Source organism: Phyllostomus hastatus, unplaced genomic scaffold, assembly GCF_019186645.2.
Source record: "Phyllostomus hastatus isolate PE091 unplaced genomic scaffold, TTU_PhHast_1.1 phas_scaffold_501, whole genome shotgun sequence".
Classification (NCBI taxonomy): Eukaryota; Metazoa; Chordata; class Mammalia; order Chiroptera; family Phyllostomidae; genus Phyllostomus; species Phyllostomus hastatus.
Window position 1 is genome coordinate 52,807,750 of NW_025334033.1, and position 27,336 is coordinate 52,835,085.

At 57.0% G+C, this 27,336-nt stretch overlaps 1 protein-coding gene across 2 annotated transcripts in view; it reads left to right on the plus strand.

The window, feature by feature from the left end:
* Positions 1 to 27,336, plus strand: part of TMEM63C (transmembrane protein 63C) — a 61,334-nt gene that overhangs the window by 18,063 nt on the left and 15,935 nt on the right. Inside the window, exons 3-12 of one of the 2 annotated variants that reach the window (XM_045823124.1) lie at positions 10,226 to 10,288; positions 12,748 to 12,910; positions 13,456 to 13,535; positions 13,964 to 14,045; positions 18,558 to 18,595; positions 21,820 to 21,962; positions 23,366 to 23,414; positions 25,197 to 25,305; positions 26,558 to 26,631; positions 27,231 to 27,311. In XM_045823124.1, the coding sequence (XP_045679080.1) occupies positions 12,761 to 12,910; positions 13,456 to 13,535; positions 13,964 to 14,045; positions 18,558 to 18,595; positions 21,820 to 21,962; positions 23,366 to 23,414; positions 25,197 to 25,305; positions 26,558 to 26,631; positions 27,231 to 27,311 (806 nt within the window). In that variant the 5' untranslated portion in view covers positions 10,226 to 10,288; positions 12,748 to 12,760. Of the gene's footprint in view, positions 1 to 10,225; positions 10,289 to 12,747; positions 12,911 to 13,455; positions 13,536 to 13,963; positions 14,046 to 18,557; positions 18,596 to 21,819; positions 21,963 to 23,365; positions 23,419 to 25,196; positions 25,306 to 26,557; positions 26,632 to 27,230; positions 27,312 to 27,336 lie in introns of those variants that run through there. The other variant, XM_045823125.1, reaches the window with a different exon arrangement.

Consider the following 27,336-nt stretch of genomic DNA (forward strand, 5'->3'; position numbering starts at 1 on the left):
TCACACACACAAATACACAGACACACATGAATGTGTGCACAGATACAACTCAACATGCACATATATGAACACCTAAGCAGGCATGCACCCAAAAACACATGTAAGCACCCAAAACCCAAACTGTAGTCACAGACACATTCCCAAGCACACCCAGATACCCCCCACACATACACAGACAAAAACACATCGATACACACGCATCGAAGCCCACAAACCACGGATGCCTGGACCCACTGTGTTCACCTCCTTGGGCAGCTGTAACAAACGCCATCAACTGGGTGATGTGAAGCAACAGAAAGCCATTCTCTCAGAGTCTGGAAGCTGGGAGCCTGAAACGAAGGTGTTGGCAGCACCCTCCCCCTGCAGGCCTAGGGAAGCGTCCTTCCTTGCTTCTTCCCGCTTCTGGTGGCTGCCGGCAGCCCTGGGAGTTCCTGGGGTGGGGGTGGGGGGGCTGCCTCACTCCAGGCTCTGCCTCTGTCTCCAGGGGCGTTCCCCTCTGTGTGTCTCCAAGCGTCCTTCTTAAAAGGACACGGGCCCTTGGGTTTAGGGCCCACCCTACTCTCATATGACTTCATCTTAGGTAATTATATCTGCAGAGAAGCCATTTCTAAATGAGGCTATATGTATACATGTATATTAATTGAGGTATAATTGACATAATGTAATATTAGTTTCAGGTGTACAACACAGTGATTTGATGTGTATGTTGCAAAATGACACCACAGTGGATTTAGCTAACATCCATCACCGCACATAGTTGCATCAATAAGGTCACACTCTGTGGCTCCAGGTGGGCAAGAATTCTGGAGGAACACTGTTCAGTCCGATACATCCACACATCCCACACCGCACAGGTACGGAGACGGAGGGACGGACACGCACACGCCCCTGGCAGATGAGCGTTCTCAGTGCAACCCTGAGGGGAGGGCAGTCCCCCACTGTCAGAGCTGCTCATGCCTGCTCTGGGCCCAGCATGAAGTAGGTCACACCCTGTTACAGCTCCTGTCACATGGTGCTGCTTTTCATCTTTTGCTTTGTTTGGTTTGCTTTGCTTCAATGTGCACACTGTGCAGACTTCAAACAGTAGAAGAGAGAGTGTAATGGAAGTCAGTCACCCTCACCCTGCCTCGGCCCTCACCTGGCTTCTCCCCTGGAGGCACCCACGGTCAGGAGCTTCTTGGGTCTCCTCCCAGAGAAAATCCAGGCGCAGGCAGCTCACTGGAGGCGGCATTCTCTGAGCCCCGCCCACCCGCATCTTGCTTAGGAAAAAAGGCATCTGTTACTCTTTGTTCTGATTGGCTGCTTTCCGCATTGTTCGGGTCTCCCCCACCCAACTGTGCTCTCACCAAGGGCAGATCTGCCCGTTCTGTTCTTTCCTCCCCACTTCCTGCCCAGCGCGGACACACAGCGCGTGTTCAGTTCAGGCTGCTTCCATCCGCACCAGAACCAATTGTCCGCAGCTGGTTGGGTCGGCGTGGGCTAGGACTCCGCGTCCTGCGTCTAGGACCTGGGTCTCTCTGTCACCCCCTGCTGGTGGCACCATCCGCCCGAGCCCATCCGAGTGGCAGGAGTTGCTGGGGTGGCATGACCCCCAACAGCGTCCTGCCTGCTTGCTCCTGTCGCGGGGCGCCTCCATCCCGGCGCTCTCGCTGGGGCTGGCTCTGCGCTCCTCGGGGGGCCTCTGCCATGACTGCGTCTCGTCTCCCCTGCCCTCCCCTCTCCGTCCACTGGGGACTCCCGAGGGGGAATTGGCAGGGAAGAGGCTGGGGAGAGAACAGCTCTGTGCGGGGTGGGGGGAGCTGCTGCCCACGAACCCTTCACCGGGTCTTTGCTAGCGGAAGGCTTGGTCCAGACTTGTTACCACGGAGACAGGAATTACCGCAGTAACTCAGGGTCGAACTGCTTCAGCTTCACCCGGGTCTGGTGGGAGTGCGTTTGCTGCACAGCACTCAGATAGGAGATGTGCCGCATTCTTTTTCTAAACCAAGACAGAAACGGCTGCCTCTGTCCAAGATTGCCCTCAGTGTACTGTTGAGCAGAGTCCCTGGGGAGGGAGGGAGACTGAGACCGAGGTGGGCAGGGACCGATTGGAAGCCAAGGGAATGGTGGCCGGCAGCAAGCTTTGCTCATACTTGGAAGGAGTGGCTCAGGTCGAAGGGTTTGGATGGCCCCTCCAGCCACAAAACTCTGGGTCTGAGACCTCCGGAGCCAAGTGAGCTCCGCCCCAGCCCCACGGCCCGTGGGAAGCACCGTGCTCTGCCCAGCACCGCAGAAAACGAGCGAGCACAGCCACGGCCTCTGCCATCCACGAGCTCTCCATCCACCGGGGAGCCGGCCTTCGGCTATGTCATCCATAAATAAACGTCAAAGTTCTAGGTACTCACGAGGAAAATAACCCTTAACCGCACCGAGCCAGCCATGTGCTGGGCGCTGTTCTAGGTGTCTCACGTGAATTGGTTCCTGGCGTCCTCACACTCACCCCAGGAGGGGAGGTGCTGTTCACGTCTCCTTTTCCCGGACAGGGAAGCTGGGGCGTGGCTTAAGAGACTCGCCCAAAGACATGTGGCCGGTAAGTAGCAGAGGCAGGATTTGGACCCAAGGAGTCTAGCTCTCCCTAGGGACCCACATTTAAATGCTACACCACCGCAGGCTGCCCCCCCCACCCCGCTTACCCAACTGAGAGCTGTGCTGAGCAGGGGCTCAGAGCCCCCTCCCTGAGCACTGCATCTGGGCCTTGATGCTGTGGCCAGCACCACACCACATCTGCCAGTGGGGGTTATCCATGTGGGAGGGAGGGGGAGGGTGCCTCCGGCTTCCAGGCAGACTCCCAGGGGTCTGGTGGCTACCTTGGCCCACAAGGTGCAAGTTCAAGGCTTGATCTTCCTGCATCTGGGCCAGCCAGACCCTGTGGGGTAGGGGGGGAGGCGGCATTGGATTCAGGCCCTGAATCTTCCTGAGGAAGCAGCCTGCACCGAAACCACAGGGCCCCTCCGCCCCTCCACCCCATCGACGAGCTTGCCTGAAGGCTGATCAAAATGAGGGCATGTGAAGAGGCAAGGAAGATTTGATGCAAAAGGAAGAAGGAAAGACGAGCATATACATGCCTAGAAATATCAAGTCCTTCCTTTCTAAATATAACTGTTTCTCATTATAAACAATAATGTATGCTCATATTAAATAGTTCTTCCAATGCACAAAAAGTTATTAAAAGACCACAATCCCACCACCCAGACATAAATGGTCTTTTTTTTCTACAGGCATACATTTGTTTTTTATTCTTTCCTTTTTTTTTTAATTTTTAGAATTGAGACCATCTAGTGTAACAGCATTATGTCTTGCTGTGCTGACTTTCTGTCTTTTTTAGCACAAGCGGCGAGTCACCCCCTCTCCCCTTGGCATCTCTGAGCCACCACTGAGCAGCTCCCTGGGGGCCTGGGTATTGATGACATCCCCCCAGCTGCCTCTCCCTCCTGCCTCCAGCCCCATCTGGGCAACATTATGGCGACTTGCTGGCTCAGGGCCATGGGCAGAAAGGCATGGGGCCCTGGGTGGAGCTGCAGGGTCTTCAGGGTAAGGAGAGGAAACTTCTCGGCCAGGAGGGGCATCCCAGGGCGAGCAGGGTGAGGGAAAAGCCTCCACTCCCAGCTGCCAGCCCAGGACCAGATGGCCACCTTCTCCCCTGGCTGCACTCCAGCCCCCACTGCCCCTGCAGCCTCCTCTCCTGCCAGTGGAGGGTCCCTCCGACGCAGCACAGATCTGGTAAGGCTGTCTTCCCGTACCCCAGAGATGCAGCCCCACAGAGTGGGCAAAGCAGCTCTGTCCCCAGTGGTGCCGCAGAAACCCCATAATGTCGTGGAGCCAGACACTTAGATTCCAGTTCTGCCTCTGTCTCTCCCCAGTTGTGTGACTTTTGGCCAGTTACTTAACCTCTGTGAGCCTCGGTTTCTCTACCTGTAACGTGGGGGTAGTGACACCCACCTCCCAGGCTGCTACCTGTTAGCTTGCTTGTGAGGCGTCAGTAGCGGTCAGTGGAGTGACCATGAGAAGGTACCTGGTACCACGCCCGGCCCTTGACGATGTCCACGTCCTCTCCGCCTCCTTCCGAGGCCTCCTCAGGGGCTGTGCCCACTGTGGCCTGGAGTGTGTCCTCAGAATTTCCTGTCAGCATTGACTTTTCTCCATTTAGCTTCGGTCTTCAGTGTGGGGGCATCATGCCTGGAGGGGGTTGGGGAGTCCATTGTTCTAGGTTCAGGTCTGCTCACCGGCTGCTGGACCTGAACTAGTCACTCAACCTCTCGGTGCCCAAGATTCCTTTTCTGTAAGACAGGTTGATAACAGAACCTGTCTACTCTTTGTGTAGGAAGCAAAAGCCACTCTAAAAACTTTAAACAAAACAGAGTTTAATACAGGGGATTGTGTGCTCACAAAATCATTGGAAGGGTTAAAATCTGGGTCTTCAGAACAGAGCAGAACTGACCCACCAGACAAACCACTCCTCAGCCATAGCCAGGACGGGACTGCTGGAGGCTCACCTGCAAGCCCGAGGCCAGAGAGCCTCTGCAGCCTGCACCGCTGCTGCCCCTCGCTCCTCGCCCCACCCCCAGCCCTCCAGGAGCCAGAGGCTGGGCATTGACCTGCTGTACAGAACCTCCTCCTCCCCGCAGTGCTTGTCGGCTGAACACGGCCCAAGCATCGGGAAGGTGGCTTCCTCCTTCCTCCCTCCTTATAAATCTACCTCCAGTGCCTCTGACTGCTGGAAGCTGATCTGTATTCAGAACCCCTGCTGCAAGGAAATGTTGGAAATGCAGTTGTTAGCTTTCTGGCTTCGGCAGTATAGGAAGGCGCTCTAGAAAGAAGTGAGGATGGGTGCTTAAAGGCTGTTGACTAGATCCAACATGTAATCTGATAGGTGCATTAAGAAAGTTGGCACAGTGCCTGGGACATAGAAGCCTTTCAATAGATGTTAGCGGTTATTGGGCCAGGGGCATCAGTGGGTACTGCTGGGCCCTGCCCACAGAACCCTGGCAAACGGAAGCTGCAGCTGCAGCTGCAGCAGCAGCAGCAGCAGCAGCAGCAGCAGCAGCAGCAGCAGCAGCAGCAGCAACGTGGTGCTGTCCATGGTGCTGAGCATCCTTCTGCTGGTCTCAGCTGCGGGCTGGCTGCCTTATTATTTTAGAGGGCCAGATGGGAAGGTGGAACCCCAATCTGCTCACCTTCTGCTGGGGCTTCAGGGGTTCTGAGAGGGCCACGTGAGGCTTCTGACAGAAGGCGGACCTCAGTCCTAGGAAGAAGATAGCAAAGGCAACAATCACCGTTGGTGGTACTCCGAGTCTACAAAAACGTCTCCACGCACCATATCCTTGACTCTCACAGTTGCCCCGGTGCAGACAGGATGGACACAGTTAAACCCATTTCACAGAAGAGAAAACTGAGCAGCAAGAGGTCAAGTCGCCGTTAATAAACAACGGATCCAGATGTGCACCCGGTCTCCTGAGCCCACATCACATGTTCCCGTCACTCCGCGCTCTGAGCAGGGAGCAAGGCCTGGCAGCCAGCGGTGTTCTGTGGGGAGGCAAAGGTGTGTGTGTGCAAAGGTATGCCACTCACCTGGATTGTATCATTTCCTGCTCCTGAGTGGAGCCCTGGATAAAGGGCCGTCTTTCTTTCATTGAGGCCTACTACCTGCATGCTGGTCATTGTGGGGGAACCACAGTGACATGAGCCCTGTCATCAAGAGACTTGCTGGGGAACCGGCTGCTCATGTGTGTGAAGAGAAAAACGAGAGAAGAGTGCCAGGTGGTGGTGGCCAAGGCCAGCTCTGTAAAGAGGGTGGGGACAAGGCACAGACTGGGCTGCCCACCTGAGGAAGGCTTCGGGGAGGAGGGTTTGAGCTGACCCACACGCTGTAAATACTGATGAGACCAAGGTCTCAGCCTAGCCCAAGAGGAAGCAGCTCCAGCTCAGTCAGGGCAGAGCAAGCAGCTCTGAGATACGAGGACAGAACAGAGGGCAGGCATGGTGCCCCAGGAAGAAGTGGTCATGACCTCTGGCACAGGGAGAAATGCAAGAGCTTGGGGGTTCAAGTGAAGAGGAGGTATGGGCCTCTGTAGCTCTCCAGCCAACTTTCCACAGATTCAGAGTGACCTGGGGTGGGGGGAGATCTGCTGAGAGGAGACTATGGGGCAGGTCTTGTGAGCTGCTCCAGTGCAACGCGATTCATCCCCGAATCTCCCCGTTCTCTCTCCTCATTTAGGGGGAGTCAGAAGACATTTCGGATCTGCAAGAACCTCTTAGTTAGACATAAATAACCCTGAAATCCTTAAGCTGGTAATTCTCTGTGTTGGCTGCACATAAGAATTGACTAGAAATTCTTGTTCTTAGAGCCTGGAGTGGGGCGTGAGCTCCTGGATCTACCGAACACCTTCCAGGTGGTTCCAGCGCCCTGACCCCCACCCCAGGCTGAGGTGTCGCCAATCCAAGCCTGAGAGCAGTGCAAGGGGAACCAAAAAACCCTGGCTCTGATCCCAAATCTGGTCTCCCTCACCTCCAGCAAATCTCTTAGCCTGCTGGCACCCCAGTGTCTTCATACCTTAAGTTGGGCAAACCATTCTTTGCTGTGAAGAAGTGAGGGGGTTGAGACTCGAGAACAGTGTAGACCAAGGAAGGGCTTCCTGACACTTGGGAGGAGATGCGAGGCCAGCTGGCATGGTGGGCAGGGAAGGACATTAACCAGAACCCTCATTATGGTAAGACTTCCTCCCCTCCTCCACTCCTCCAAAGGACCTGGCCTCCTAGCAGTGACAATGAACGTGGGCCACTGAGCTGATGTCCTGGAAAGGGGGGGGGGCAGATCTGCGAGGTGGGAGCATGGAAGTGGGTATGAGGACAGTCCCAGCAGAAGGGGAGAGGGGAGGATGTGCACATGGACAGAAACTCCAGTTTATCCTCTCAAGGTCCAGTGCCATGGGAAGTAACCTTTCCTGTTGTTAACAAAAAGGTGATGAATTATTGAAGAGACTGAGAAGGTCAGACGGTGGGGGAGGGGCAAGGCAGGGGGAGGCGCTCTGGCTTTGTGCACTTGGTGGGGACAGGGTTGGGTTCCCCCCATCCACAGCTGCTTCTCCGAGGTCATGGCCTATGGCTACAGTGGTTTGCTTCTCCAAATCAAAACGCAGTGCCTACGGGCCAGCTCTGGAGAACTCACGGGGATGGTGGAGCAAGTGAGCCTGGGCAGCACCACGACATGTAGGCTGTGTGGCTGCAGACGGTGTCTCTGAGACACCTAGAATCCTAGCTCCAACCTGGCCCTCAGAGACCTACTACCGAACCCCCCTCTTAGACAGACAGGAGGCCCAGTGATGAGACGGCACCTGCTCAAGGACACACAGGTGGCCCAGAGCCCCGCTCTCCTGGATCCCGCGGTCCACAGCACTTTCCACTGCCATGCCCTGAAAGCCTGGGCAGGGTTCTGTCCCTGGACTCAGGTTTGAGTGAGGCCCCCCCTTCCTCTGCCCCTGCCCAGCACTGCCAGCCCAGCAGAGGCCCAGCAGGGCCAGGAGGTAGCAGAGCAAAGGCTTGTGAACTGGCCCCATTCAAGAGCCAGATCTGCTGCTTACAAATACCATGACCTTGGGCAAGTTATTTAACCTCTCTGGGCCTTAATTCTCTCTTTCATCTAGGGATGATTCTAGTACCTTAGGGTGCTTGTGAGGATTAAATTAGCTAGTATTTAAATGGGAAGTACTTATGCTACAGTAAGTGCTCAATAAATGCTAGCCATTAATAAAATTGCCCCCTCCTTAGGGCTTCCTGGACCACTGTAGCTCTGGGATATGGACTCCCCACACAGTGGACTTGGCCTTGGGATGGGGAGCAGGAAGCAAAGGGCTGGCTGGCCTGGCTAGTTAGGACAGCAGCAGCTGAAATCAGGCCATGTCTGGAAGGATGGGCATGAGTAATGGGCCAGAGAAGTAATAAAGACAAAGTGAGCTCTTTGCAAAGCCTTTGCCCAGTTGCTGAGGGAAACTGCCCAGGCCTAGGACTGACTGCTAAGCCTCCAACTTCACCACTAGAGGCCGGGATGGGGGAGAAAAGGGAAGGGAGGAAGGCCAGGCACTCCTGCTGTCAGAGAAGATGTGCAGCTGAGGAAGGGACCTGAGAATCCTGACTCACCAACCAGCATTAGCACCATCTCTCACTGGCCTTTCTGGCCCCCAAAACAAGGCTGACATTTGCTTTCAAGCACAGTAAGAACAGAGCCAGCCACCACCCACAGGCTGCAGCTTGTGGGGTCTGGGCAAGCTTCCCACACTCCTCACCTCTCCCCTTGCCTGCCCCAGAATGGAGTCAGTGGAAGGAGAGGCTAGGAGTGGTCCAGTCTGGGCTAATGATTGAGCACATACAGTTCTCCAGGACAGAGCGGAGGGCTTTGTATGAATTATCTCATGTCCACAGCCACCCCCTGAGGCAGTGCTGCCATTACCCCCACTGTCCAGAGCTGGAAACTGAGGCTCAGAGAGGTGAAGTCACTGATGGTCCGTGGTCACCCAGAGCTAGCAACAGTGGGTTGGAGACTGAAGCCCAGACAGCCTGCCCCAGAGAGCCCCCGTCTCCCCGATGCCCTGAACAGCCTCCCTGTGCTCTGACGTGAGAGTCACAGCCAGAGAGAGGAGTTCCAGGATGTCCCCTGCACCGGGCAGACTGGGGCCTCTGCTCTGCGTGCCTTTATCCTACTCAGATTTCCAGTTTTGTTCTTTCCAGTGCCGGGGCGTTGGTCTCCGGAAAGCTTTCCATCCCTCTTCTTCACACCCAAGAGCTAGCCTTCCCTCTAGAAGGGGAGGAAGGTCCAGACATAGTTTAGGGGTGAAAAGAAAAGGTGGGGTGGTGGTCTAGGTTTCCATGACAACAAGCTCCCTCATTACTGCCTCTGCTTGCTGCTAGAAAGCTGAGGAGGGGGTGAGGTGGGAGTGAGGCTCTCTCGTCTCTCCTTCCTCACCTCCCTGTGCCAACCCAATCCCACTGGGTGGATCCCACCCCACTCCAGGCTTAGATGCCGCCACCTTGTAGCTTGGGGTCCTCCCAGGTGGAACAGCAACATGGCCAGGCAGGCCTCCCAACGGCAATCCTCTTGCCAAATCCCAAAGGCTGTGAACTGCATGAAGAGGACCTCATGTTTCTACCTCCAGGGGTCTGTGCAGGGCCTGGCAAGGGCAGATCTCAGTGAATTCTTGTTGCAGGGATGAATGAATGAATGAATGAACAAATGAAAGGACAAATCAGTGGTGCATCCTACCTGCTAGCCATGCATAGCCATCCCCACTTTCCCTCACCGCCACGCTCACTCTCCCCTCTGGGTCTCTGCCACGCTTCCCCACTGCACCGGGCCCATCCACGCACCTGCTTCCCGCTTAGCATGGAGGTCACTTCCTTGCAGAAGGCCTCTCTGACTCCTCCCCGTGCCCCCTTACCCTGTGTGCAGTGGCGGGTACCTTCATGCCTGCGTGTGGCCTCGGGGAGTCTGGGAGCCTCGAGTGGGCAGGAACCAGTCTTCCAGGACCCCGGAGCCTAGCAGGATGCCTGGCTTGGGGCAGGTGCTCAGCCCTTCTTTGTGGAAGGAAGGGAAGGGGGGAGGGAGCCTTTGGAATGAGAGAGAATGAGGGAGTGGGAGTTGAGTGGAAAAGAGCAGCATCCAGAACGCAAACCTCCTTAGAGCCAGATGGATACTGAGCTTTTCACAGCCCAGGAGCCCCCTCCCCTCCTCAGACAGAGTATTAACCACCTAGTGACAACAGTCCCAGTCCTGTGTAGCAGTTTGCCAGCCCTCCCACATCCTGGGCCTGGCCCCGCTCCCCAGACAAACCCCCTCCCCAGACAAAGCAGAGGATTCAACCAACGATCCCGGACGATCGGACAGCCACGTGCCGGAAGGAGCGCTTGGACTCCGTCTCCCGCCAAACATAAAAATGAACTTGAAATGGGTGACAGTCTTCCATGGAGCTCAAATTAGAAGATTTTAAGTGGAAAATCTTTGAAGACCTTGAGTCACGCAAAGATGTCTTAGACAGGATACCAAAGTATGGTTCACAAAAGCAAACTTGATAAACGGGGCTTTGTCACAATTCAAGCCTTTGGTGCCTCAGAAGATACCACAATAAAGATGAGAAGACGAGCAATGACCTGGGTTTCTAAGTCTCACGGTCTCCCCTCTGCATTTGTTCTTTTGCAGTAGCCTGGCAGCGGGGCGGAGCCTCCAGGCCGGAGTTGGACCCTCCCTGGAGAACTGACTCAGGTAGGAGGTCTCACCAAGGCTTTCAGACCCGCCAGGGGCGCCTCCCTCCCCACTTCTCCACTGGCTTCCTCTGCGCGGGCTCCCCCCAGTGGCCACCAGCAGAACTTCCCGCTGCAGGTGACCGACTTCCTGAGGTTGGATGCCTGCCCCATCCACCAAGAGACCCCAGAGATGCCAGCCCTGCTGCTCTGACCCTCTGGCTGAAGGCTGCTGAAACATACCGTGTCCCCTGTAAACACTATACGTTTACATTTTACTGACAGTGTTTCAACTACGGCTAATTCTCCGTTGTCATCTTACTGAACCATATTGACGCGACTGGTCCCTCCCTTTTCCTGGAAACACCTTCTTTCTTTGGCTTCCAGAGCACCGCCCTCTCCTGCCTTTCCTCTTTCCTCACCGGCTGTTCCTCCCAGTCTCTCTTTCTGTCTCCTCCGCATTTACAAGGGAGCTTCCCAAGGCTCCGATCTCGCACCTCACTCTCCACTCTCCCTCTGGTGATCCTCCCTCGGCCCTGGGTCCCCTTGTGCTGGTGACCCCCACGCGTATGCCTCCAGTCTCTCTGAGCTGCACGCTCACGGATGCATCCATCTGCTCCACGCTGCGCTCAGCCTGCCCAGACCCAACTCTGGTTCCCCCCGCAGCACTCACTCCCCCGCCTGAACTCCCTGTCTGTCCTGTCCAGTAACGCACCTACATTTTTCCAGTGCCCGGGTCACAAACAAACAGTCATCCTGGACTCTCCACCTCCCCACCCTCCCTATCCAATCTGTCAGCACTCCTCGTTGGCGACACCTTCAAAATAGTTCCGACATCTGACCGCTTCTCACCACTGCTTCCTCCCTGGCCCAGGCTACCATCATCTTCTGCAGGAATTTCTTTTCTGTTTTTTAAATTTTATTTATTTATTTTCAAGTAGAGGGGGCGGGAGGGAGAAAGAGAGGGAGAGAAACATCAGTGTGAGAGAGAAACATCAGTTGGCTGCTTTTCGTGCACCCCCAACTAGGGACCTGGCCTGCAACCCAGGCATGTGCCCTGACTGGGAATCGAACCAGTGACCTTCCAGTTCATAGGCCGGTGCTCAGTCCACTGAGCCCCACCAGCTAGGGCTGCCTGGATTTCTATTACACAATCTCCTCCTAATTGACCTTTCTGCTGCTTCTTTTCAGCTTGACCCCCTCCCCCGTTTATTCACAACCCAAGGATCAGAGTGAACCCTTAAATACATCACTCATCACTCATTTCGTGTCACTCCTTGGTGCCACCCCTCCCGGCCCCTTCACTCTCCCTGGTCCAGCCACTGTGGTTGACTTGCTCTTCCACTGCACCCCAGGCAGCACTGCAGCCCCGGCCTCTGCTCTGCCTGAGCACCCTGGCCCCCCAGCAGCTATGAGCTCTGCTCCCTCTCTTCAAGTCTTTGCTCCAGGGTCATGTCCTCAGTGCATCCTCCCCCAATCCCGCTCTTTACAAGTCTCCTCTCCCCCTCACCCCTACACTGGTTCTTCCCCCCAGAATCCCACCAAGGAGGGATTTTATTTGCCTTGTCCACTGATGCATCCTGGGTGTTAGTCTGGCCCAAGGCCTGCTCACTAAATATTTGTTGAAGGAATGAATGAGCCTACTCCTGAATGGGAATGCAGAGTTTCTAGGGCCAGATGAGGTCTGGAGCCAAAACACATGATCTTTCAAACCCAGGACAACCTTGCAGATAAGCCCAAGCAGCTCCCAGTCTCCTCTGGTTTTCACCTGTGGTTTCCGCTCTCACCCGAGCCTGAAGAACACCGACCCGGTGACCGTGAACTCTGCAGTAGAGTCTCCCCAGAATGCTCAGGCTCACTGGGTTGGCTCAGGTCCCTGGGCAGGTGCTGATCTCCCTGGTTCTAGTCAGGAGCTAGTGACGTCACTGAGTCACTGCTGCATGCCAGGTGCTCGCCATCCTCACCTAATTTTGTCTCGGGAGCTATCGCCTCTCCTGGGAACTGGATCGGAGAGATGCAGGGTGTTCCAGGTGGGCACCCGGGAGCCCCGTCTGCAGGGGGTGCCGAGAATGCAGCGGCTCCCTCCTCCAAACCTCGCATTTCCCTCTGAGGACTGCCTGGCCTTTGTGACGTTTGTTTACATACAGGAAAAGCTTTACAAAGGTAGCATGAAGAAGACCATTTAGATGTGCATTTTACAGTTCTTTTTGCAAAGGGATCAAGTGGTACGGAATGCCAATGATCCCTGGCGATCTGGGCTGTCCTGGCAGCAGGGCCCAGGGTTTGAGGAAGCAGTTCTCCTGCCTGGGGGGGCGGGGGCTGCGTGCTGTCTGAGGGTGGCTCTCCCGCCACGACAGCCGGCACTGGGCCGGGGCCTGGGGTGCACCCAGTGCACCTCCCCCAGCTCCCCCTCAGGCCCCTGCGTTTTGCAAAGTGGGAGACACTCCTGGTGTCTGACCCAGACACCCCTCTGTTCACCAGGGAGCCTTGCAGGATGGCTGCCTCGCCGGGCAACCTGAACGTGGTGGAAAAGACACAGAACATGTCGGCGAGCGAATGCTTTCAGTACCGGAGCACCGTCCTTCGGGGGCAGCCCTTCGGGGGCATCCCCACTGTGCTGTGCCTCAACGTGGTCTTGTGGGTGGTGAGTCCAGGGCGCCGTGATGAGCAGACCTTGGGGTCTCCGCTGGGGCGGAGCTTTCACGAGTGATGCAGCAGGGGCCCCAGCAGTCCACGTGGACCCCAGCCGCAGTGATGGGGACTCCCTGAATGATTGTCCCACCCAGGGTGGCCCTAGTCGGTGGGCCTTGGAGAAGAGAGGGCTGGAAAAACAGGACGTTTCCCAAGCACTGCTGTCCAAAGGCGCACCTGGCCAGGGCCCTGGGGCCTCCCTTCGCCCTCCCCCTTGCTGGTTTCTTCAAGGAGCATCTCGCCCAGTAGTTCTAAACACATCACCGGCACCCTCATTCAACAAACCCCAAACATCCACTCTGTGCCAGGACCCTGCTGGGTGGACCCAGGGAATCCAGAATTGAAAAGGCGTGGCCCCTACCTTGACAGAGCTGGCCACCTAGTGGGGGACCCCCTGGTGACCTCAGGAACAGGGATTTTCCCAGGGAAATGCAGGGGCCAGCCGAGGGGAAGGCACCTCGAGCTCCCTTGCCCTGTATCTCCTTCCCTGGCCTGTAGCTCATCATCTTGGTGTACTCCTTCCTCCGGAAAGCTGCGTGGGACTATGGGCGCCTGGCTCTGCTGATACACAACGACAGGTGAGGAGAGGTTGGGGGTCAGACCGAGAGCTGCTCTCGCTGCCTGGGGGAATGGCTGCCACCAGGACACGGCTGTGACCAGGGCCCAAGCTGCAGCTGGCGTCGCATCAGCAGGTGGCATCCCATCGCCCACCCTTCCCCTGCTCTGGTCTTCCCCACACGAAGGCAACTTGGAGGGCAGCCATCTCTGGGCACGAGGCCACTTTTTCTCAGACCTCAGGCTTTCTGGATCCTGTGATGCCCAAGATGTGTCGGGCACCTGGCGACAGGGGTGGTCACCGTTTGTACCCAAAGCGGCGTGCTCAGCAAACAAGCCGAGGCGGGTCTACCACCAGCTGGTCCTCGATGGGGAGCAGGGGAGAAGCAAGGCAGATGCCTGAGGCCTCTCCTCTCCTTTCCCGCCTCCCTGCCACGTGTCCGCGCTGCAGCCTGACCTCGCTGATCTATGGGGAGCAGAGTGAGAAGACGTCACCCTCCGATGTTTCCCTGGAGATGGAGCACAAGGACAAGGTGAGTGCTGGGTGGGCCAGGCCGGGCGGGGCGGGGCTGGGCGGTCCTGGCTCTGGGCGGCCGCCCTGCTGTGTGCAAGGAAGGAGCATGTTCACTGTTAGGGCTTTGCGGTCAGCCAGGCCCGGCCTCGTCTCGCAGTGTGGCCGAGGACACCCTCCTCAACCTCACCAGGCTGTTTCCAGAAATACGGAGGTAGTCACTGCACCTATTTCCCAGGGTGCCAAGGACGTGTTAGCTAATTCTAGCATTTTAAAGGGACTTGAGAAACTAACTTGTCTACTTTTCCCAAATCACCAACCCCTCTCATGGCCCACATCCTGCCCCGAGCTCCCACTCTGAGCCAAGGGCTCACCTTCCTCTTCACACAGAAGATTCAAGAAAACAGGCAGGGACTCCCTCAGCTTCCTGCTGGCCAGTCTGCCTCACAGGGCCCTGTCTTCTCTCTCCTTCTCGCTCCTGTCGAGTGCCAGCTCTCCACTGGGGCTCCTTTGCTCGCTCAGCCAGTGGCGGTGGAGCACCTGCCGTGTGCCAGCCGCTGGTTGGGGGCCCAGTCCTGCCTCCCGGCACTTTTTTCCTGGACAAGAGACCCCCAGACAGACGCATGCAGGGCAGTGGGAGGTGTGTGAAGGGAAAGGGGGCAGGGAAGGCACCCGACGGCGATGGAATGGCGCCGAAGCATTGCAGTCAGTGGCCAGGGATGGTCTGGGGCAGAAGATGATGCCTGAGCAGGGACGAAATGCAGGAGAGGGGGCCCTGCAAACCTCCCTCGCCCACCACACCCCCAGGACAGCCTGCCTCCCTCTGCCCGGTCGGTTGCAGCCGGCTGTGCTTGCTTGTCTTTGTTTCCTCGCCTCCCCTTCACTGCTCCGCTCCCTCGAGTGTGGCTTCCACCCCCTCCTTCCACCCCATGTGGTTAGTATCTCCAGACGGCCCCCAGAGTGCGCGGTGGCCCCATGCCCGAAACCCAGCGGGCTGCCCTCCACTCTCATCTGGTCTTGTCTGATCTCTCGGAAACAGCCGGCCCTGTGGGCGGTCTTTCCTTCTCGAACGGGCACTCTCCGTTGCTTCTGCTGACAGCGCGCTCTGTGGGTTTTCCTTCTGCTTCTCTGCCTGTTCCTCTCCAACCCCTCGGTGCTGACCCCTCAGCGCTGACCCCTCAGCAGGCAGCCCTTCCACACTACGAATCCCCCACAGCTGAGCCCAGACCCTCTCCCCCCGGATCTCCATTCCCCCTCTCTTGGAAACGTCAGCCAGGCTCATGGGTTCCATCACCGCCTCTACACTGATCCCCCCTGAGTTCCTGTCTCCGCTAAACCTTCCCCTGGCCTCCTGTCCTGTTTATCCCGTGGCCTTCAAAATATCCCCACTTGGGTATTGTAAAGGCATTCGTGTTTAATTCGTCCCAGACACGCCGTGACCGCCCTCCCTAGAGCCCCGGTCTCAGACTTTCCCACCGCCCGCCCGCTGCACCTCCCTTGCTCTTTCCCAGGCCCCTGGGCACAGCCAGTTCCCCGGCCAGACTGTTGCTTTTACCTTCTCAGCTGCGTTTCTCTCCACTCTCCCCACCCCCCCCACCCCCATCCCCCCTCCAGGCCTCTGCCTGTCTCTTGCTCAGACGCCTGCAGTGGGCTCTGACTGGTCTCCAGGTCCACACTTGCCCCTGCCCCATCCAGAGTGGCCCGCAAGAACGGGGACACCCATTCCCCTGCCCCAACCTTCAGTGGCTTCCCGATGCTCTCGGAACAAATTGCAGATGTTGTGATCTCGCAGCTTGGCCTCTTGTCACCTGTCCGTCTCTCCTTCTCCTTCCAGCTCCTCCTCCCCTGGCCCATCAGCCACCTTTCAGGTCCCCAAAAACACCACCTCCTTCCCCTGCTCTTCCCGCCCCACCTTCCCCACTGGCCTGTCTCGGAGCCCACACGCCCACCCTTTGTTCCGACTCCAGCGCGGCACCGCTCCCCACCCCGTCTGGGTCTGCATCCGCCGAAAAAGCATTCCTTTTCCGCACGCTCGTCTCACGGGCTGTATAATGTCACACCCACCCCATCGGGCTAGTAGTGTGCCTGCTTTCCAGTGAGAGCCGGGGCTGACCTGGTCGTGCTCACCGCTGTCCCGGCGCCCAGCCCGGCCTGCTGTGTGGTTAGGACGCCACACAGATCTACCGGGCCCAGTGAGTGAGTAGGAACGTGCTCCTCCCATTGTCACCCCTCCCGGCACCAAGTCCCCTTACTGGCCAGGATCTGCCAGTCGGAGTGGGGAGCCTCGGACAGGTCCTTCCTCCATAGGGTAGGGGCAGGCGCACTTACCTTGCAACGTGGCTCTTGGGTTTCTTTGTAGAAACACCACTTTGGTTGGTAGTTAAATTTAAAATGACCAAAAAAATCATTTTATGTAAAAAGTATCTAAGAAGCGAAATTGTTACAGTGGCTAAGGGCAGTCAAACTGAAGACAGTAGAAATGCGGCAAGGAGGGAGAGTGCCCCAGCCAGGACGGCAGTCCGAGCCGGGCTGAGGGGTGTGGGACGCAAACAGGGCTCCCAGCGTGCCCCGCGCCAGCCAGGGCAGCGGCCACTGTGCATGTGTCAGAGCGGAGCGGGGAGGATAGGGCCACCAAGACACGTGCAGTGAACCCAGCACTGTCATTCGGTCTTATCAGCTGAGCTGGCCCCTGGAAACGTGTGGCCGTTTCCTGCAGGGGTGGGGAGTGGAGGGGAGGTGGCATCTGCTCCTCAGGCCCACTGTTCAGCTGCTAAGTTTTCTGAATGGGTTATGCCTTTCTGAGCTACGGCATGTACATACAGGGGGGTGCGTGTGAGGAGAGACAGAGAGGTGAGCCCACACGTGCTCACTCGCACATCTGTGATTTTCATGGGCACCCAGGCCACACTTCTACTTTCTGGCTCTGCCCTTTTGCAATGGTCCTGTCCTGTGTGAATTCCAGGACATGTATGTACCCTGTGTGGCAAACGCCTGTGCACCTGTAGCAAAGGGGTGGCAATGATTCCGGGGAAGGTGTGCCCTCCACTGTGCATGACCCCGAGGAGCCATCAACAAACCTGCTTGTTCCCTCAGGAACTCACAGCCCTGTTTGCCCAGAGGCAGGCTGTGGGGAGAGACTCTGTGCGGGGAGGGGTGGCGTGGGGACTCTCAGCCCAAGTCTTTTCTTGCACGTCAGCCCCTCCCTGGGGATCTTCCCAGCCGCTGCTGCCGTCACCATGCTGCTGGTCCTCGTCATGGCTCTGACGCATTCCTGGGCATCCGACCTTATTTTAGTTCTCCAAGATGTAGCTGGGGAAATGGGGCCCCTGCAGTGGACACTCCCTGAGTGGACATTCCCATTGTCAATCAACCCAACACAAGGAGGGGCACCTAGAAGGTGGGCCTTATGCAGAAGGCAGCAAGGAACTTCCTCCTTTTCTTGTTTGTGTGCCCTGCGTTGTTCCCTTTTGGGACATACCCCCTTCCCCAGTGCCTGTGGTTCCAGAGGGCCATCAACCAATGGGACTGCCTGGTTCACTGACGTGCTCATGACCCAAATGGGGCCAATCAGGAGCTGCAACCTTTCCCAAGGTTTTGCTATAAACCCTCTGGGGTCCCAAAAAGACGCATGCACCAGGGTAACTTAACCAGATCTGGCAGCTTTTACAGCCATGTATCCCAGCCCCTGCTCACACAGTCTCCCTTAGCTGACTCCCTCTCTAGGCCCTCCCAGCCCCACCCCCCAAGGCCGAGGCCACCTCTCCCCACCACCCAGAAACTCCACACAGCAAGACCCCAAGAGAAAGGCATAACCAGCAGGACCCTCAGATACGCGAGATAAAACCCAGCTCAAAAGTCTTACAATAAAGGGTAATGTGTGGCTCGAGTGTGGGGAAGTACAAGAGGAGCAGCTGCTTCAGGTACAGCTAGATCAGGAAGCCTAGAGTTGCCGGCAGGATCCCCTCTCTGGTTCTTTCTCATCCGAACGGGCCTTTTCCATCAGACATGATCCTGCGCCTGGCATCAACAGCACCACGCCACTTCTGGCTTCATGGCATTCAGAGGGAGGGGGACCCTCTCTCCCAGCACCCACATCAATCCCCGTAAGAGAATTCTGATTGGCCCTACTTGAGTCATGGTCCCCTTGGTCACCTGACCATTGGTGGCAGCTGCCTACTTGATGGACAGCCCATCAGACATGGGGAGGGGCAGTTCCCAGAAGGAAGCAATGAGGGGCAGGTGGAAAGCAACCAATGTCCACCCCAGAGAGGAGTCCCTTCTCTCCCTCTAGCCCAGGCCCTCATTTCCCATAGCCGGACACCAGATGGCAGGGATGGTGACTTACTAATGGGGCATCTCCCTCCACAGTCATTACTGATTCCAGGCCATATCAGCTTCCTCCCAGGACACAGGTTCTGTCTTGAGGTCTCCCACCTGAGGAGGAGTCCCCACATGGACACAGCCTTGGGTGACGCACCTGCTGCCTGGGTTCCCAGAGCTGGAGTTTCTCATGCTTTCTCTCCTTTCCCCCCAGGGCTTCTATTCCTGGTTCTTCAACACCATCACCATGAAGTAAGTGCCCAAGCTTTCCGAGTTTGTGACAGCAGAGTTGCCTTATTTGGGGGCGGGGTGGGGCGGAGTCGCCTACCCTGCATGACAGGCCCGGGCCTCAGTTCTGTACCCCACTCCCCACTGACCACCCCCGCATGGCTCCAGCAGAGGGTGCTCCGGGTTACTGCTGGTGGCATGGGAACTGGACGTGGCCTGCAGCCCACTCTGTCCCTATCCCAGCTCTCAAGAGAGGACCATTTCAGATGCTTGTAAAAATGCTTTTATGAACTCCAAACCAGGAAAAAAGAACTCCTTCCTGTGTGCTATTTGCTTTGTTTCTGTGACCATCACTCATCACGCTTGTCAAATAGAAAAAAAAAGAACACACAGGGCAGAAGGGTAGGCTTCCTCTCTGCATGAACCAGCGCCTGGTTGCGGAGGGACAGCCCCTCGCCCACCTCACCTTCTGCACCTCGTACGGCCAGACCCCGTTTGGCAAGGAGAGAGGCCCCAAGTCACCTGTGTCGTCCTTCTTCCCCCATACCAGACACACATATCGGTCAAGCAGATACTTACCAGAGCTCCATGCCCACTACATATGTGTTTACATGTGCACATGCATGCACGCACACACGCACACAGCTCTGCCTCCGCCTCAGCGTCCTGTGCGTTCCTGGGCTCTCCCTAAGCATCCCCACTCATCCTGCCCGGCTCGTCCTTCAGGCCCTTCCTGCAGGGCCCTTTCTTGCCTGGTGGTGCCCGCCTTCGGGCGCCCCCTCACTGCCTCCAGGGGCCGCCTGCTTCAGGGGGCCTGGACGGCCTGCTCATCTGCTTCTTTGCAGACACGCATAGGACTGCTATTCCTGGCCACCCCTGGTGTTGGAGCCCCAACCCCACTGATGGGGAACTCCCCCCAGCCTTCCTTCATGATTCTTCAGAGTCCCCAGAAAGCAATGTGGCTAATTTGTGTGTGGCTCAGGAAGCTCAACCACATGTTGGGGAGAGCGGAGAGGAGACTTTTTTTCTGGGCACCTTCTCTAGTTTTGTTCTGTTAGGTTTTGAAACATGCACAAGCTCACACACATGCACAAGCTCACACGCATGCATTTCGTTAAGAGAAACATGAAAGTCCACCTGTGTCTCTCATGCCCCTCTTCACGAACCTGCTCTGCAGGGGCAATCCTGTCACAGTTTCAGGGGATTCTCTTTTCTTTTCAACAAGTGTCTACTATTTTTGCATTTAGAAAATAACCAATAATGCATGAGAGCATTTGGAGCTTGTTTGCCCTGGGAAGCTATATGGGTTAGCTCTAGGTCCCTGGGTTTAGCAAGCTGATGAATGATGGCAAATCAGCCAGCCTGTGCATGGGAAAGGGGAGGAAAAACGGAGAATGGGAGCCTGCCTACACTGCCCACATACTCAGGTCCGAGGCCGACTTTCTGGATTTGCTCTGCTGCCTGCCGGCCTGTCAGTGGATATTCAAGGGGCAGGGGAAAAGGTGTCTGTGTGCGGAGGTCAGGGCATATGTGTAGAACATAAAGCTTCATGTCGTCAGCGTCTGTGGTGTGCATGTGAGTATGAAATAAAAGATGCAGGTCACTGCACTGGTGCGTGTCTGTGTGCACGACTGTTTGTGTGTGCATGCCTGGGCGTGGAGGCCAGCGGGAGGCCAGTGTGTGTGTGTGTGTGTGTGTGTGCACGCGCGTGTGTGCATGTGTGAGCACCCTCTTCCCCCTGCCTGCCCCCAAAGGCCCCTCCATCAGGAACACATTGTCAGGGGAGGGAGGGAGGCTGCACAGTGCACTACGCATCCTGCTCACTTTGAGGGCAATGCCTAGAAGACAGCCTAACACACTTACTGAGCAGGGATAAGGAGGCCAGCATCCCAGTGCATTAAGGCCGTGCAGTCTAGTTGGAGAAGTGAAGGGTTAACAAGACTCGCTATGTATAATTTCATAATGGGGGGCATTTATAATTGCTGTGCGAAGGGCATTTAGGAGAGCAAAAAATTAGTTCCATCTAGGAGGATCAGGAGAAGCAGGGTTTTGAGCTAGGCCTTGAAGGATGGGAAGAATTTCGACCGCTGTGATGTGGAGGGCCTGTTGGAAGTAAAGGACTGTGAGAGCAAAGGTTTGGGGCAGAGATGGGCAGGAGGTGTTCCGAAGTGGCAGTTCTTCTGAAGTGGCTGGAAGCAAGGGTGCGTGGCAAGAGAAGGTCTCGAAGGCTCAGCTGGTATCTTGACTACCATCCTAAGGCAGTAGGGAGCAATTACTTTTTTTTTAATCCTCACTTGAAGACATTTTTTCATGTTTTTTTTTCCTTGGGGAGAGGAAGGGAGGGAGAGAAACACTGATGTGAGAGAGAAACATAGACTGGTTGCCTCCAATACGCTCCCAGACCAGGGATAGAACCCGCAACCTAGGTATGTGCCCTGACTGGGAATCGAACCCAAAACCTTTTGTTTATGGAACAATGCTCCAACTAACTGAGCCACACCAGCCAGGGCAGCAATTACTCTTTCTGAACAGGAAACTCAGGATGGTGTCCGTGTACAGGCAGGACTCCAGGGGGCAGGTGGGTAGTGAATGGCAGCAGGGAAGGTTTGAAGGCAAGGTGAGCAGCCGAGGAGACTTTTCCAGTGCCCAGGTGAGAGGAGGTGGTGGCTAGGGAAACAGCGGGGAGGGGGCACAGGCACCAGAGCTCAGGGGCTGCAGTCAGTGGGCCACGGCTCCCACCTGGGTTAGAAAGAGGGCGAGACCAAGGCCTCGTTTCTGGGGAGAACAGTGACGCCTCTAGCTGGAAGACGGCGGGACACGATGAGTTGGGAAAATGCTGAGACCCGGCCAGGCCAAGCATGTGAGTTGACCAGCAAGCCACTGGAAAAACAGGATGAGAGCTCAGGACAAAATGTGGAGCCGGTGGTTTAGATGGGGGCACAGAGGCTGCAGCCGAAGTCACGGGAGCAGGTGGGAGCGGTCTTGTTCCTTGTGGAAAGACGAGAGCGCCTCTGTGTTCCTACGCGCGACACAGCCTCCGTCTCTGATGAGCCTGTGGAATTCAGTGGAGTATGTTCCAGGCATAGCAGTGGCTTTAGAAGGAGTGGTGATATTTCATACAAAAACTCCAACTTGGGGCCAAGGGGGTGATCCTCTCTCCCTTTCCTCTACCCGCTCCCCACCCCCGACTGAGGCCGTGGCCGCCCTGGCTCCTGGGGCATGAATGTCCTTGTCTGTGTCTCTTCCAGGAACAAAGATCTGATCAGCAAGTGTGGAGACGATGCCCGCATCTACATCTCGTTCCAGTACCATCTCATCATATTTGTGTTCATCCTCTGCATCCCGTCCTTGGGCATCATCCTCCCCATCAACTACACTGGGAACCAACTGGGTAGGCAGAGCTCGGCAGGCCCTGGGCCTCGGCCACTAGACCTCGGGGTTGGGCTGGTAGGCGGGCCAGAGTCTGGGTCCCAGGAGTCTACATTCTAACTCCACGTCTCGTAATTACCGTGCTTATGTCACCTCGGGCAACCCACACTTCGGTTTTTGTCACCTGGAGACTGGAGATGATCCCTCTTTTGTCACAAGTTTAACCTGGCCCCTGGCACCTAGCAGACACTAGTAGTAACTCAGTCTAGAACCGAACGTTTATTTCTGACCCCATGCAGCGCAGACCTGGCCAGGTATTCCTGGAGGCCCTTTTCTGACCTGTGAAGCCCTCGGACCTGATTGTCTTCACACTGATGGGCACAGGTTGTAGGTGCAGAATTTGTCTCATGAGGCTTCTTCCCACACTTGTTATAATGAGTTAAGTCCTTTTGACAAAATAACATCGTGGGCGAGGGCTTGAGATTCAAAGGCAAAAAAAAAAATCTTGATTCCCACGTCTACTTCCCAGAAACTGCCTTTGCCCAGTGTAGCAAATTATTTCATCTTCTATTTGGTAAGTCGATCCCCCCAGGCCCTGGTCTCCCGGACCATCATGGGAATGGAGAGACAGTGCGTGCCGAGTGCCCGGCACAGTGCCGCTGTGGGAGGTGCTCCATGAGTGACAGCCAGTGCCTCACCTGGACACGGGAAGGGCTGTATGAAGGCTATACAACTAGGTGGTGTAGAGCTGTACCTTAAGTGCCCAGGCGGCAGCCAGCTTTACCTGATTGCTCAGGTCTCTACTTCTCTCCCCTCTGGCCAGAGGTAGACCAGTAGACCTCAGTGAACTCAACGTAGCACGCGGCGTCCACGCCACCAGGCACCACCAGCAAAGCAAACAACTGCTGAGCCCGTCCGCCCAGATTCCCATCTTGAGCCAGGGTGTCCGCAGTGACAGGAGAATGCAGGGTTTCTAGACACATTTCACCAGACCTGGAGGTGTCTAAACTGACAAACTGGCACACTTGGCCGGAGGGTTTAGTCTGTCCAAATGAGGGAGCCCCACGTTTTCTGGAGTTTCGGGTTCTTGTAGCCACGGCCAGTGGTGACGGTGCTACTGAGTCCATCATTCTGCCCAGGGCGGGACTTAGGTTCCCCCAACAAGCACCTACCAGGTGTCAGTTGTGTGTCGGCCATGCTCTGGGGATGCCGCACCAAGACTGGGTTTAGCTCCCTGGTTGAGGAGCCCCAGTCAGCAGACGCAGGGAGAAGAGGAGGCCTCTGCTGTTTCTGTTGGGAGTTGGGGGCCAGTTCTGGGGAACTCAAAGGACGAGCAGATCGTGGGCCTCGGGCACTTATTCGAGAAGCTGGAATTCTGGCACCACACCAAGCGCCATGCCTGAGGTCAGCTTCTTTCTCCTTCAGAAAAGAACAGTCACTTTGGCCGGACTACCATCATCAATGTCTCCACAGAGTAGGTACCTGACCCTCTTACCTCCCATTCTACTGGCGGGGGTGTTGGTGGAAGAGGGGGGGTAGTCCAGTGTGTGGGTCTGTAACATGGGTGCCTCTTGGTGGACAAGAAAGGCCTGGTTTCCTTGGGAACCCAGGTGCTAAGTGAGATGCCAACAGTCGAACTCTCTTGGTGGGGGCAGGACTGCTGGTGCCTCAGCGTCCCCTGTAATGGGCGTCTCTGTATAGTGTCTCTATGATGGGTGGAACAACCCAGACCAGCCGCTCCTGAAGACTCAGACAGATGGCCCTATTTGCTTAGTGTGTCCAAGTTCCCAGCAGGCCATGACCCCATAGCAAGTAGAGGTTTGAGGTATTGCTTCGCTGCCCACAAAATGGGGCCAGGTAATGGAGTGAAGCACAGACCACAGTGGAGGGATGGAGGAACCTGGGTTCATGCCCCCCGTCTGCCGTTAGCCGGCCCCGGGTCTGGGACAGTGCGTCTGCCCCTCTGAGCTGCATTACTAGTCTGTGGTTGGGGAAGGGCTGTTGGCCATGATCTCTAAGCTTCCTCTAGGCCTCGCGGCCTAGGAACCATAGATTTTTCATGTCAGCCAACCCAATGGGTATCCAAATCAGGTTGGCAGATGGGACCTCCCTGGTCCGTGCTGGGAAAATGGGCCCTCCAGGTGTCTTGGCCAGGCTCGGCCGACTTCCTGAGACAGGGGAAGCGGTAGCTCCAGCAGGTGTGAGTGGAGGTTCGCATGCTCCTGCCCGCCCTCCCCACTCCCAGCCCCCTGCCTCTGCACCCCTGCGATCCCTCAGCAACCAGCAACCAGCTCCCCAACCAGCAGGATGCAGCCGTGGTCTCTCTTCACCGCCCTCTCAGCCAGCCCCTCCTGCAGTGCCGCCGACCCCAGAGCAGGGCTCACCAGCTTCTGCCCAGGCCGCCACTGGCATGAGGCTCCCACACCTTCCCAACAGTTTTAGCTAAGGCAGCAAAGCCCCTGCAACACCCATAAATCCACACTGGCTACAGAGCTGGAATGCCCCTCAGGGACCCCTCTGAGGAAGCTGCCGACTGAGCGCCCAGCTAGATGGGGAGCGTTAGGTGAAGTGTCAGGCACCGGCGCAAACGGCGAGGAGGTATTTCGAAGCCAGGCAAGCCTTCCTCTTCTCAAACGGCACCAGCTACGGTAGCCCTATTTCTGAACAGTCATCCTGACCAGATGCCTTGGGACAGTGTCACGGGAGCCCACAGCCCAAGTGTCACCGCTCTTCCTGCCCCGTGGGAGGTATCACCAGTCTGCCAGGCCCTCCTCCCTCCAGGCCTGCCTGGGACCCCGGACTCCCACGTCCCAGAGGTCAGGCAGCAGTGGAGGTCGGAGTCGCAGCCACTGGCAGCATGACCCAGTGGTGACATAGCAGTGAAGTCTCACTGTTTCTGCTGCGGCTAGGAATGACCTCAGGCGGCTCCCCTACCACCTTGGCCCTTGTTTCCCTAGAGGTAAAATAAAGATAGTCACAGTCCTGCCCTTGTGTGGTGTGAGAGTCTAGTGAGAACACGTATGCCAAGCCATCTAGTCCCGCCCTGGGCCCGGCATATAGCAAGCACGCAGAGAACGGTAACCTCCTTTAGCTAGAGCGGGACACACTCGTCCCACCACAGCTGTTCCCTCCAGGTGCCCCAGTGTCTGGAAGCGCCAGAGGGGGGTCGGGGGACACTGTGTGTGTGGGCGAGGGGGCATGGGGAGACTGTGGGTGGGAGAGGGGGTCTCACCCTCCTGTGTCTTGCTCCTGGCAGGAGTAAGATCCTGTGGCTGCATAGCTTCTTCTCCTTCCTCTACTTCATCACCAACCTCTTGTTTATGACTCATCACTGCTCAGGGTTTGTGCTCAAGAAGAGCTCCAAGGTAATGAAAAGAACGCCCAGGACTGCTCTCCCCCAGCCAGGCCCCTCCCCAGCTGGACCCCGCCAGTCCCAGCCTCCAGGGCTGCTCAGCTGCACCGCCGTGGGGAGCAGTCCCCGCTTAGCCCTGCGAACCAGCACCTGGCACCCCAGGTGTTAAACCACTGAGCCGTTTCCAATCTTGTCGGTAAACAGCTGCTCCTAGGTGCCTCCTGCCCCTCCACCCCTGCTGCCCTGTCCCCTCTCCAGGGACCTCAGGACCTCCTCACCGTCTGGAAACTCATAAGTGAGGAAATGCTTAGACCGGCATCATAAAGGGCCAGTGCCCCCTGCTGAGCCACTGGCTAAATATTTTCCCTAGTCTTGCCCACTCCAGCCATGCCCGACCTTTTGAGCCTTCCAGAATCTTCCTGAGGTCAGAGACTCCATGTTCAGTCCCCATGTCTCCCCACTGTCTTGGTTTGTGTTATCTACCCTCCCCCCAACCACCACTTCCCAAGCAGACCCTAAGACAGGATTTGAACAGCACTGGCTTATTTGGGAGGTGATCCCAGAAAAAACCACTGGTGGGGGGGGTCAGTGATCCTGGGAGAGAAGACCTCTGATAAAAGGGGGCAGCAAGGGGCAACTCACCACGGTGGGAGCTGGCACCGAACCCCACGGGGAGCTGGGAGAGTCAGAGGAGAGCACGGCCAGAGAGCGTCCCAGGGAGAGCGGTGGGGAGCAGCCGGGGGCGGCACTTCCCGGCGGTGCCCTGTCCGTCAGTGGCTGAGGCTGAGGCTGCGTCTGGGGGCTTTAACTCTCCTCCACCCCTTGCGCCCCGCATGCAAGTGGGCTGGGCGTGCTCCCCAGGCCAGGACAGGGCCTCAGCAGAGTCCCGGTGTTCAAAATGCTTGGGGGTCTCTGGGGGCTGACAGAGCAGGGGTGGGGGCAGGCAGGGCGAGGGAGGGCCGTGCGAACTGGCCGGCTCTGGTGGGGAAGGGGAGGACCGTCCTTGGCTTCTGCCCTCAGCCTTTCAGAGGCTCAGTGGGCAGAATCAGCTCCTTCGAGACCACCCACCCTAATCAACTGGTTGACTTCACCTCACCCCAGAACCCAGACCCACGTACCCCTGAACGGTTCCCCCGAGTGCTCCCGCCTGCCGGGGTGGCCAGTGGAAGGCCTGCTCCAGAAGCTCCTGGGCCACCCACAGCCCCCAACACCCAGGAGCCCTGTGTGCACTCCGTCTCACTTCTTCATTCACCCTCCCCACCTAGGTCTCAAGGACACTGATGATCACCTATGTCCCCAGAGACATCCAAGACCCAGAAGTCATCATTAAGCACTTCCAGTAAGTGGGTTGGCGGTCTGAGCACGGGTCGCCCCTCCCGGTCCCCGTGCTGGATAGCGAGTCGGCACAGGTGGGTGGGGAGAGAGATGCCCCAGGCGGAGGTTTGCCGGGGACTGGGCTAAGGACCAGGCTTTCAGGGCGGGGGAGTCCTAGAGCCACAGCAGGGCTTCTGACATCAGAGTTCCCCGAGTGGCCTGGGTGTGGACGGTGGGGAGAACGCGTCTTCCTTTCCCTTGTTGTTGTAATGACAAGCCCAGGGAGGTCCTAGGCCACAGTCATCTAGAATAGGTCACCTCGACACATCTTATGTGACCCAGGTTCCCAGCTGCAGGAGCTGATTATCTCTCCGTAAGCAGCGACCTCCAGCTCTGCCCTTTGGCCCTGTTCTGGGTCATCTGGGGAGGATGTGGCCAGTCTCAGGTCACCAGGGATCAACCCTGAAGTGTGGCTTTAGGGGCAAGAGCTGGATGCTCCACCCAGGACCCGGGAACCACAGGCGGTGGTGCCACCCAGCTCTGCGGGCTGTCGCTGTGGGCACAGGGCCGGGGGCACCGTCCCAGCCCCACGGCGGGCTCAGCATCTGTTGTCTGTGGCTGCAGAGAGGCCTACCCAGGGTGCGTGGTGACCAGAGTCCACTTCTGCTACGACGTCAGGAACCTGATTGACTTGGACGATCAGAGGTGAGGCTGCAGTGGGGCCTGTCGA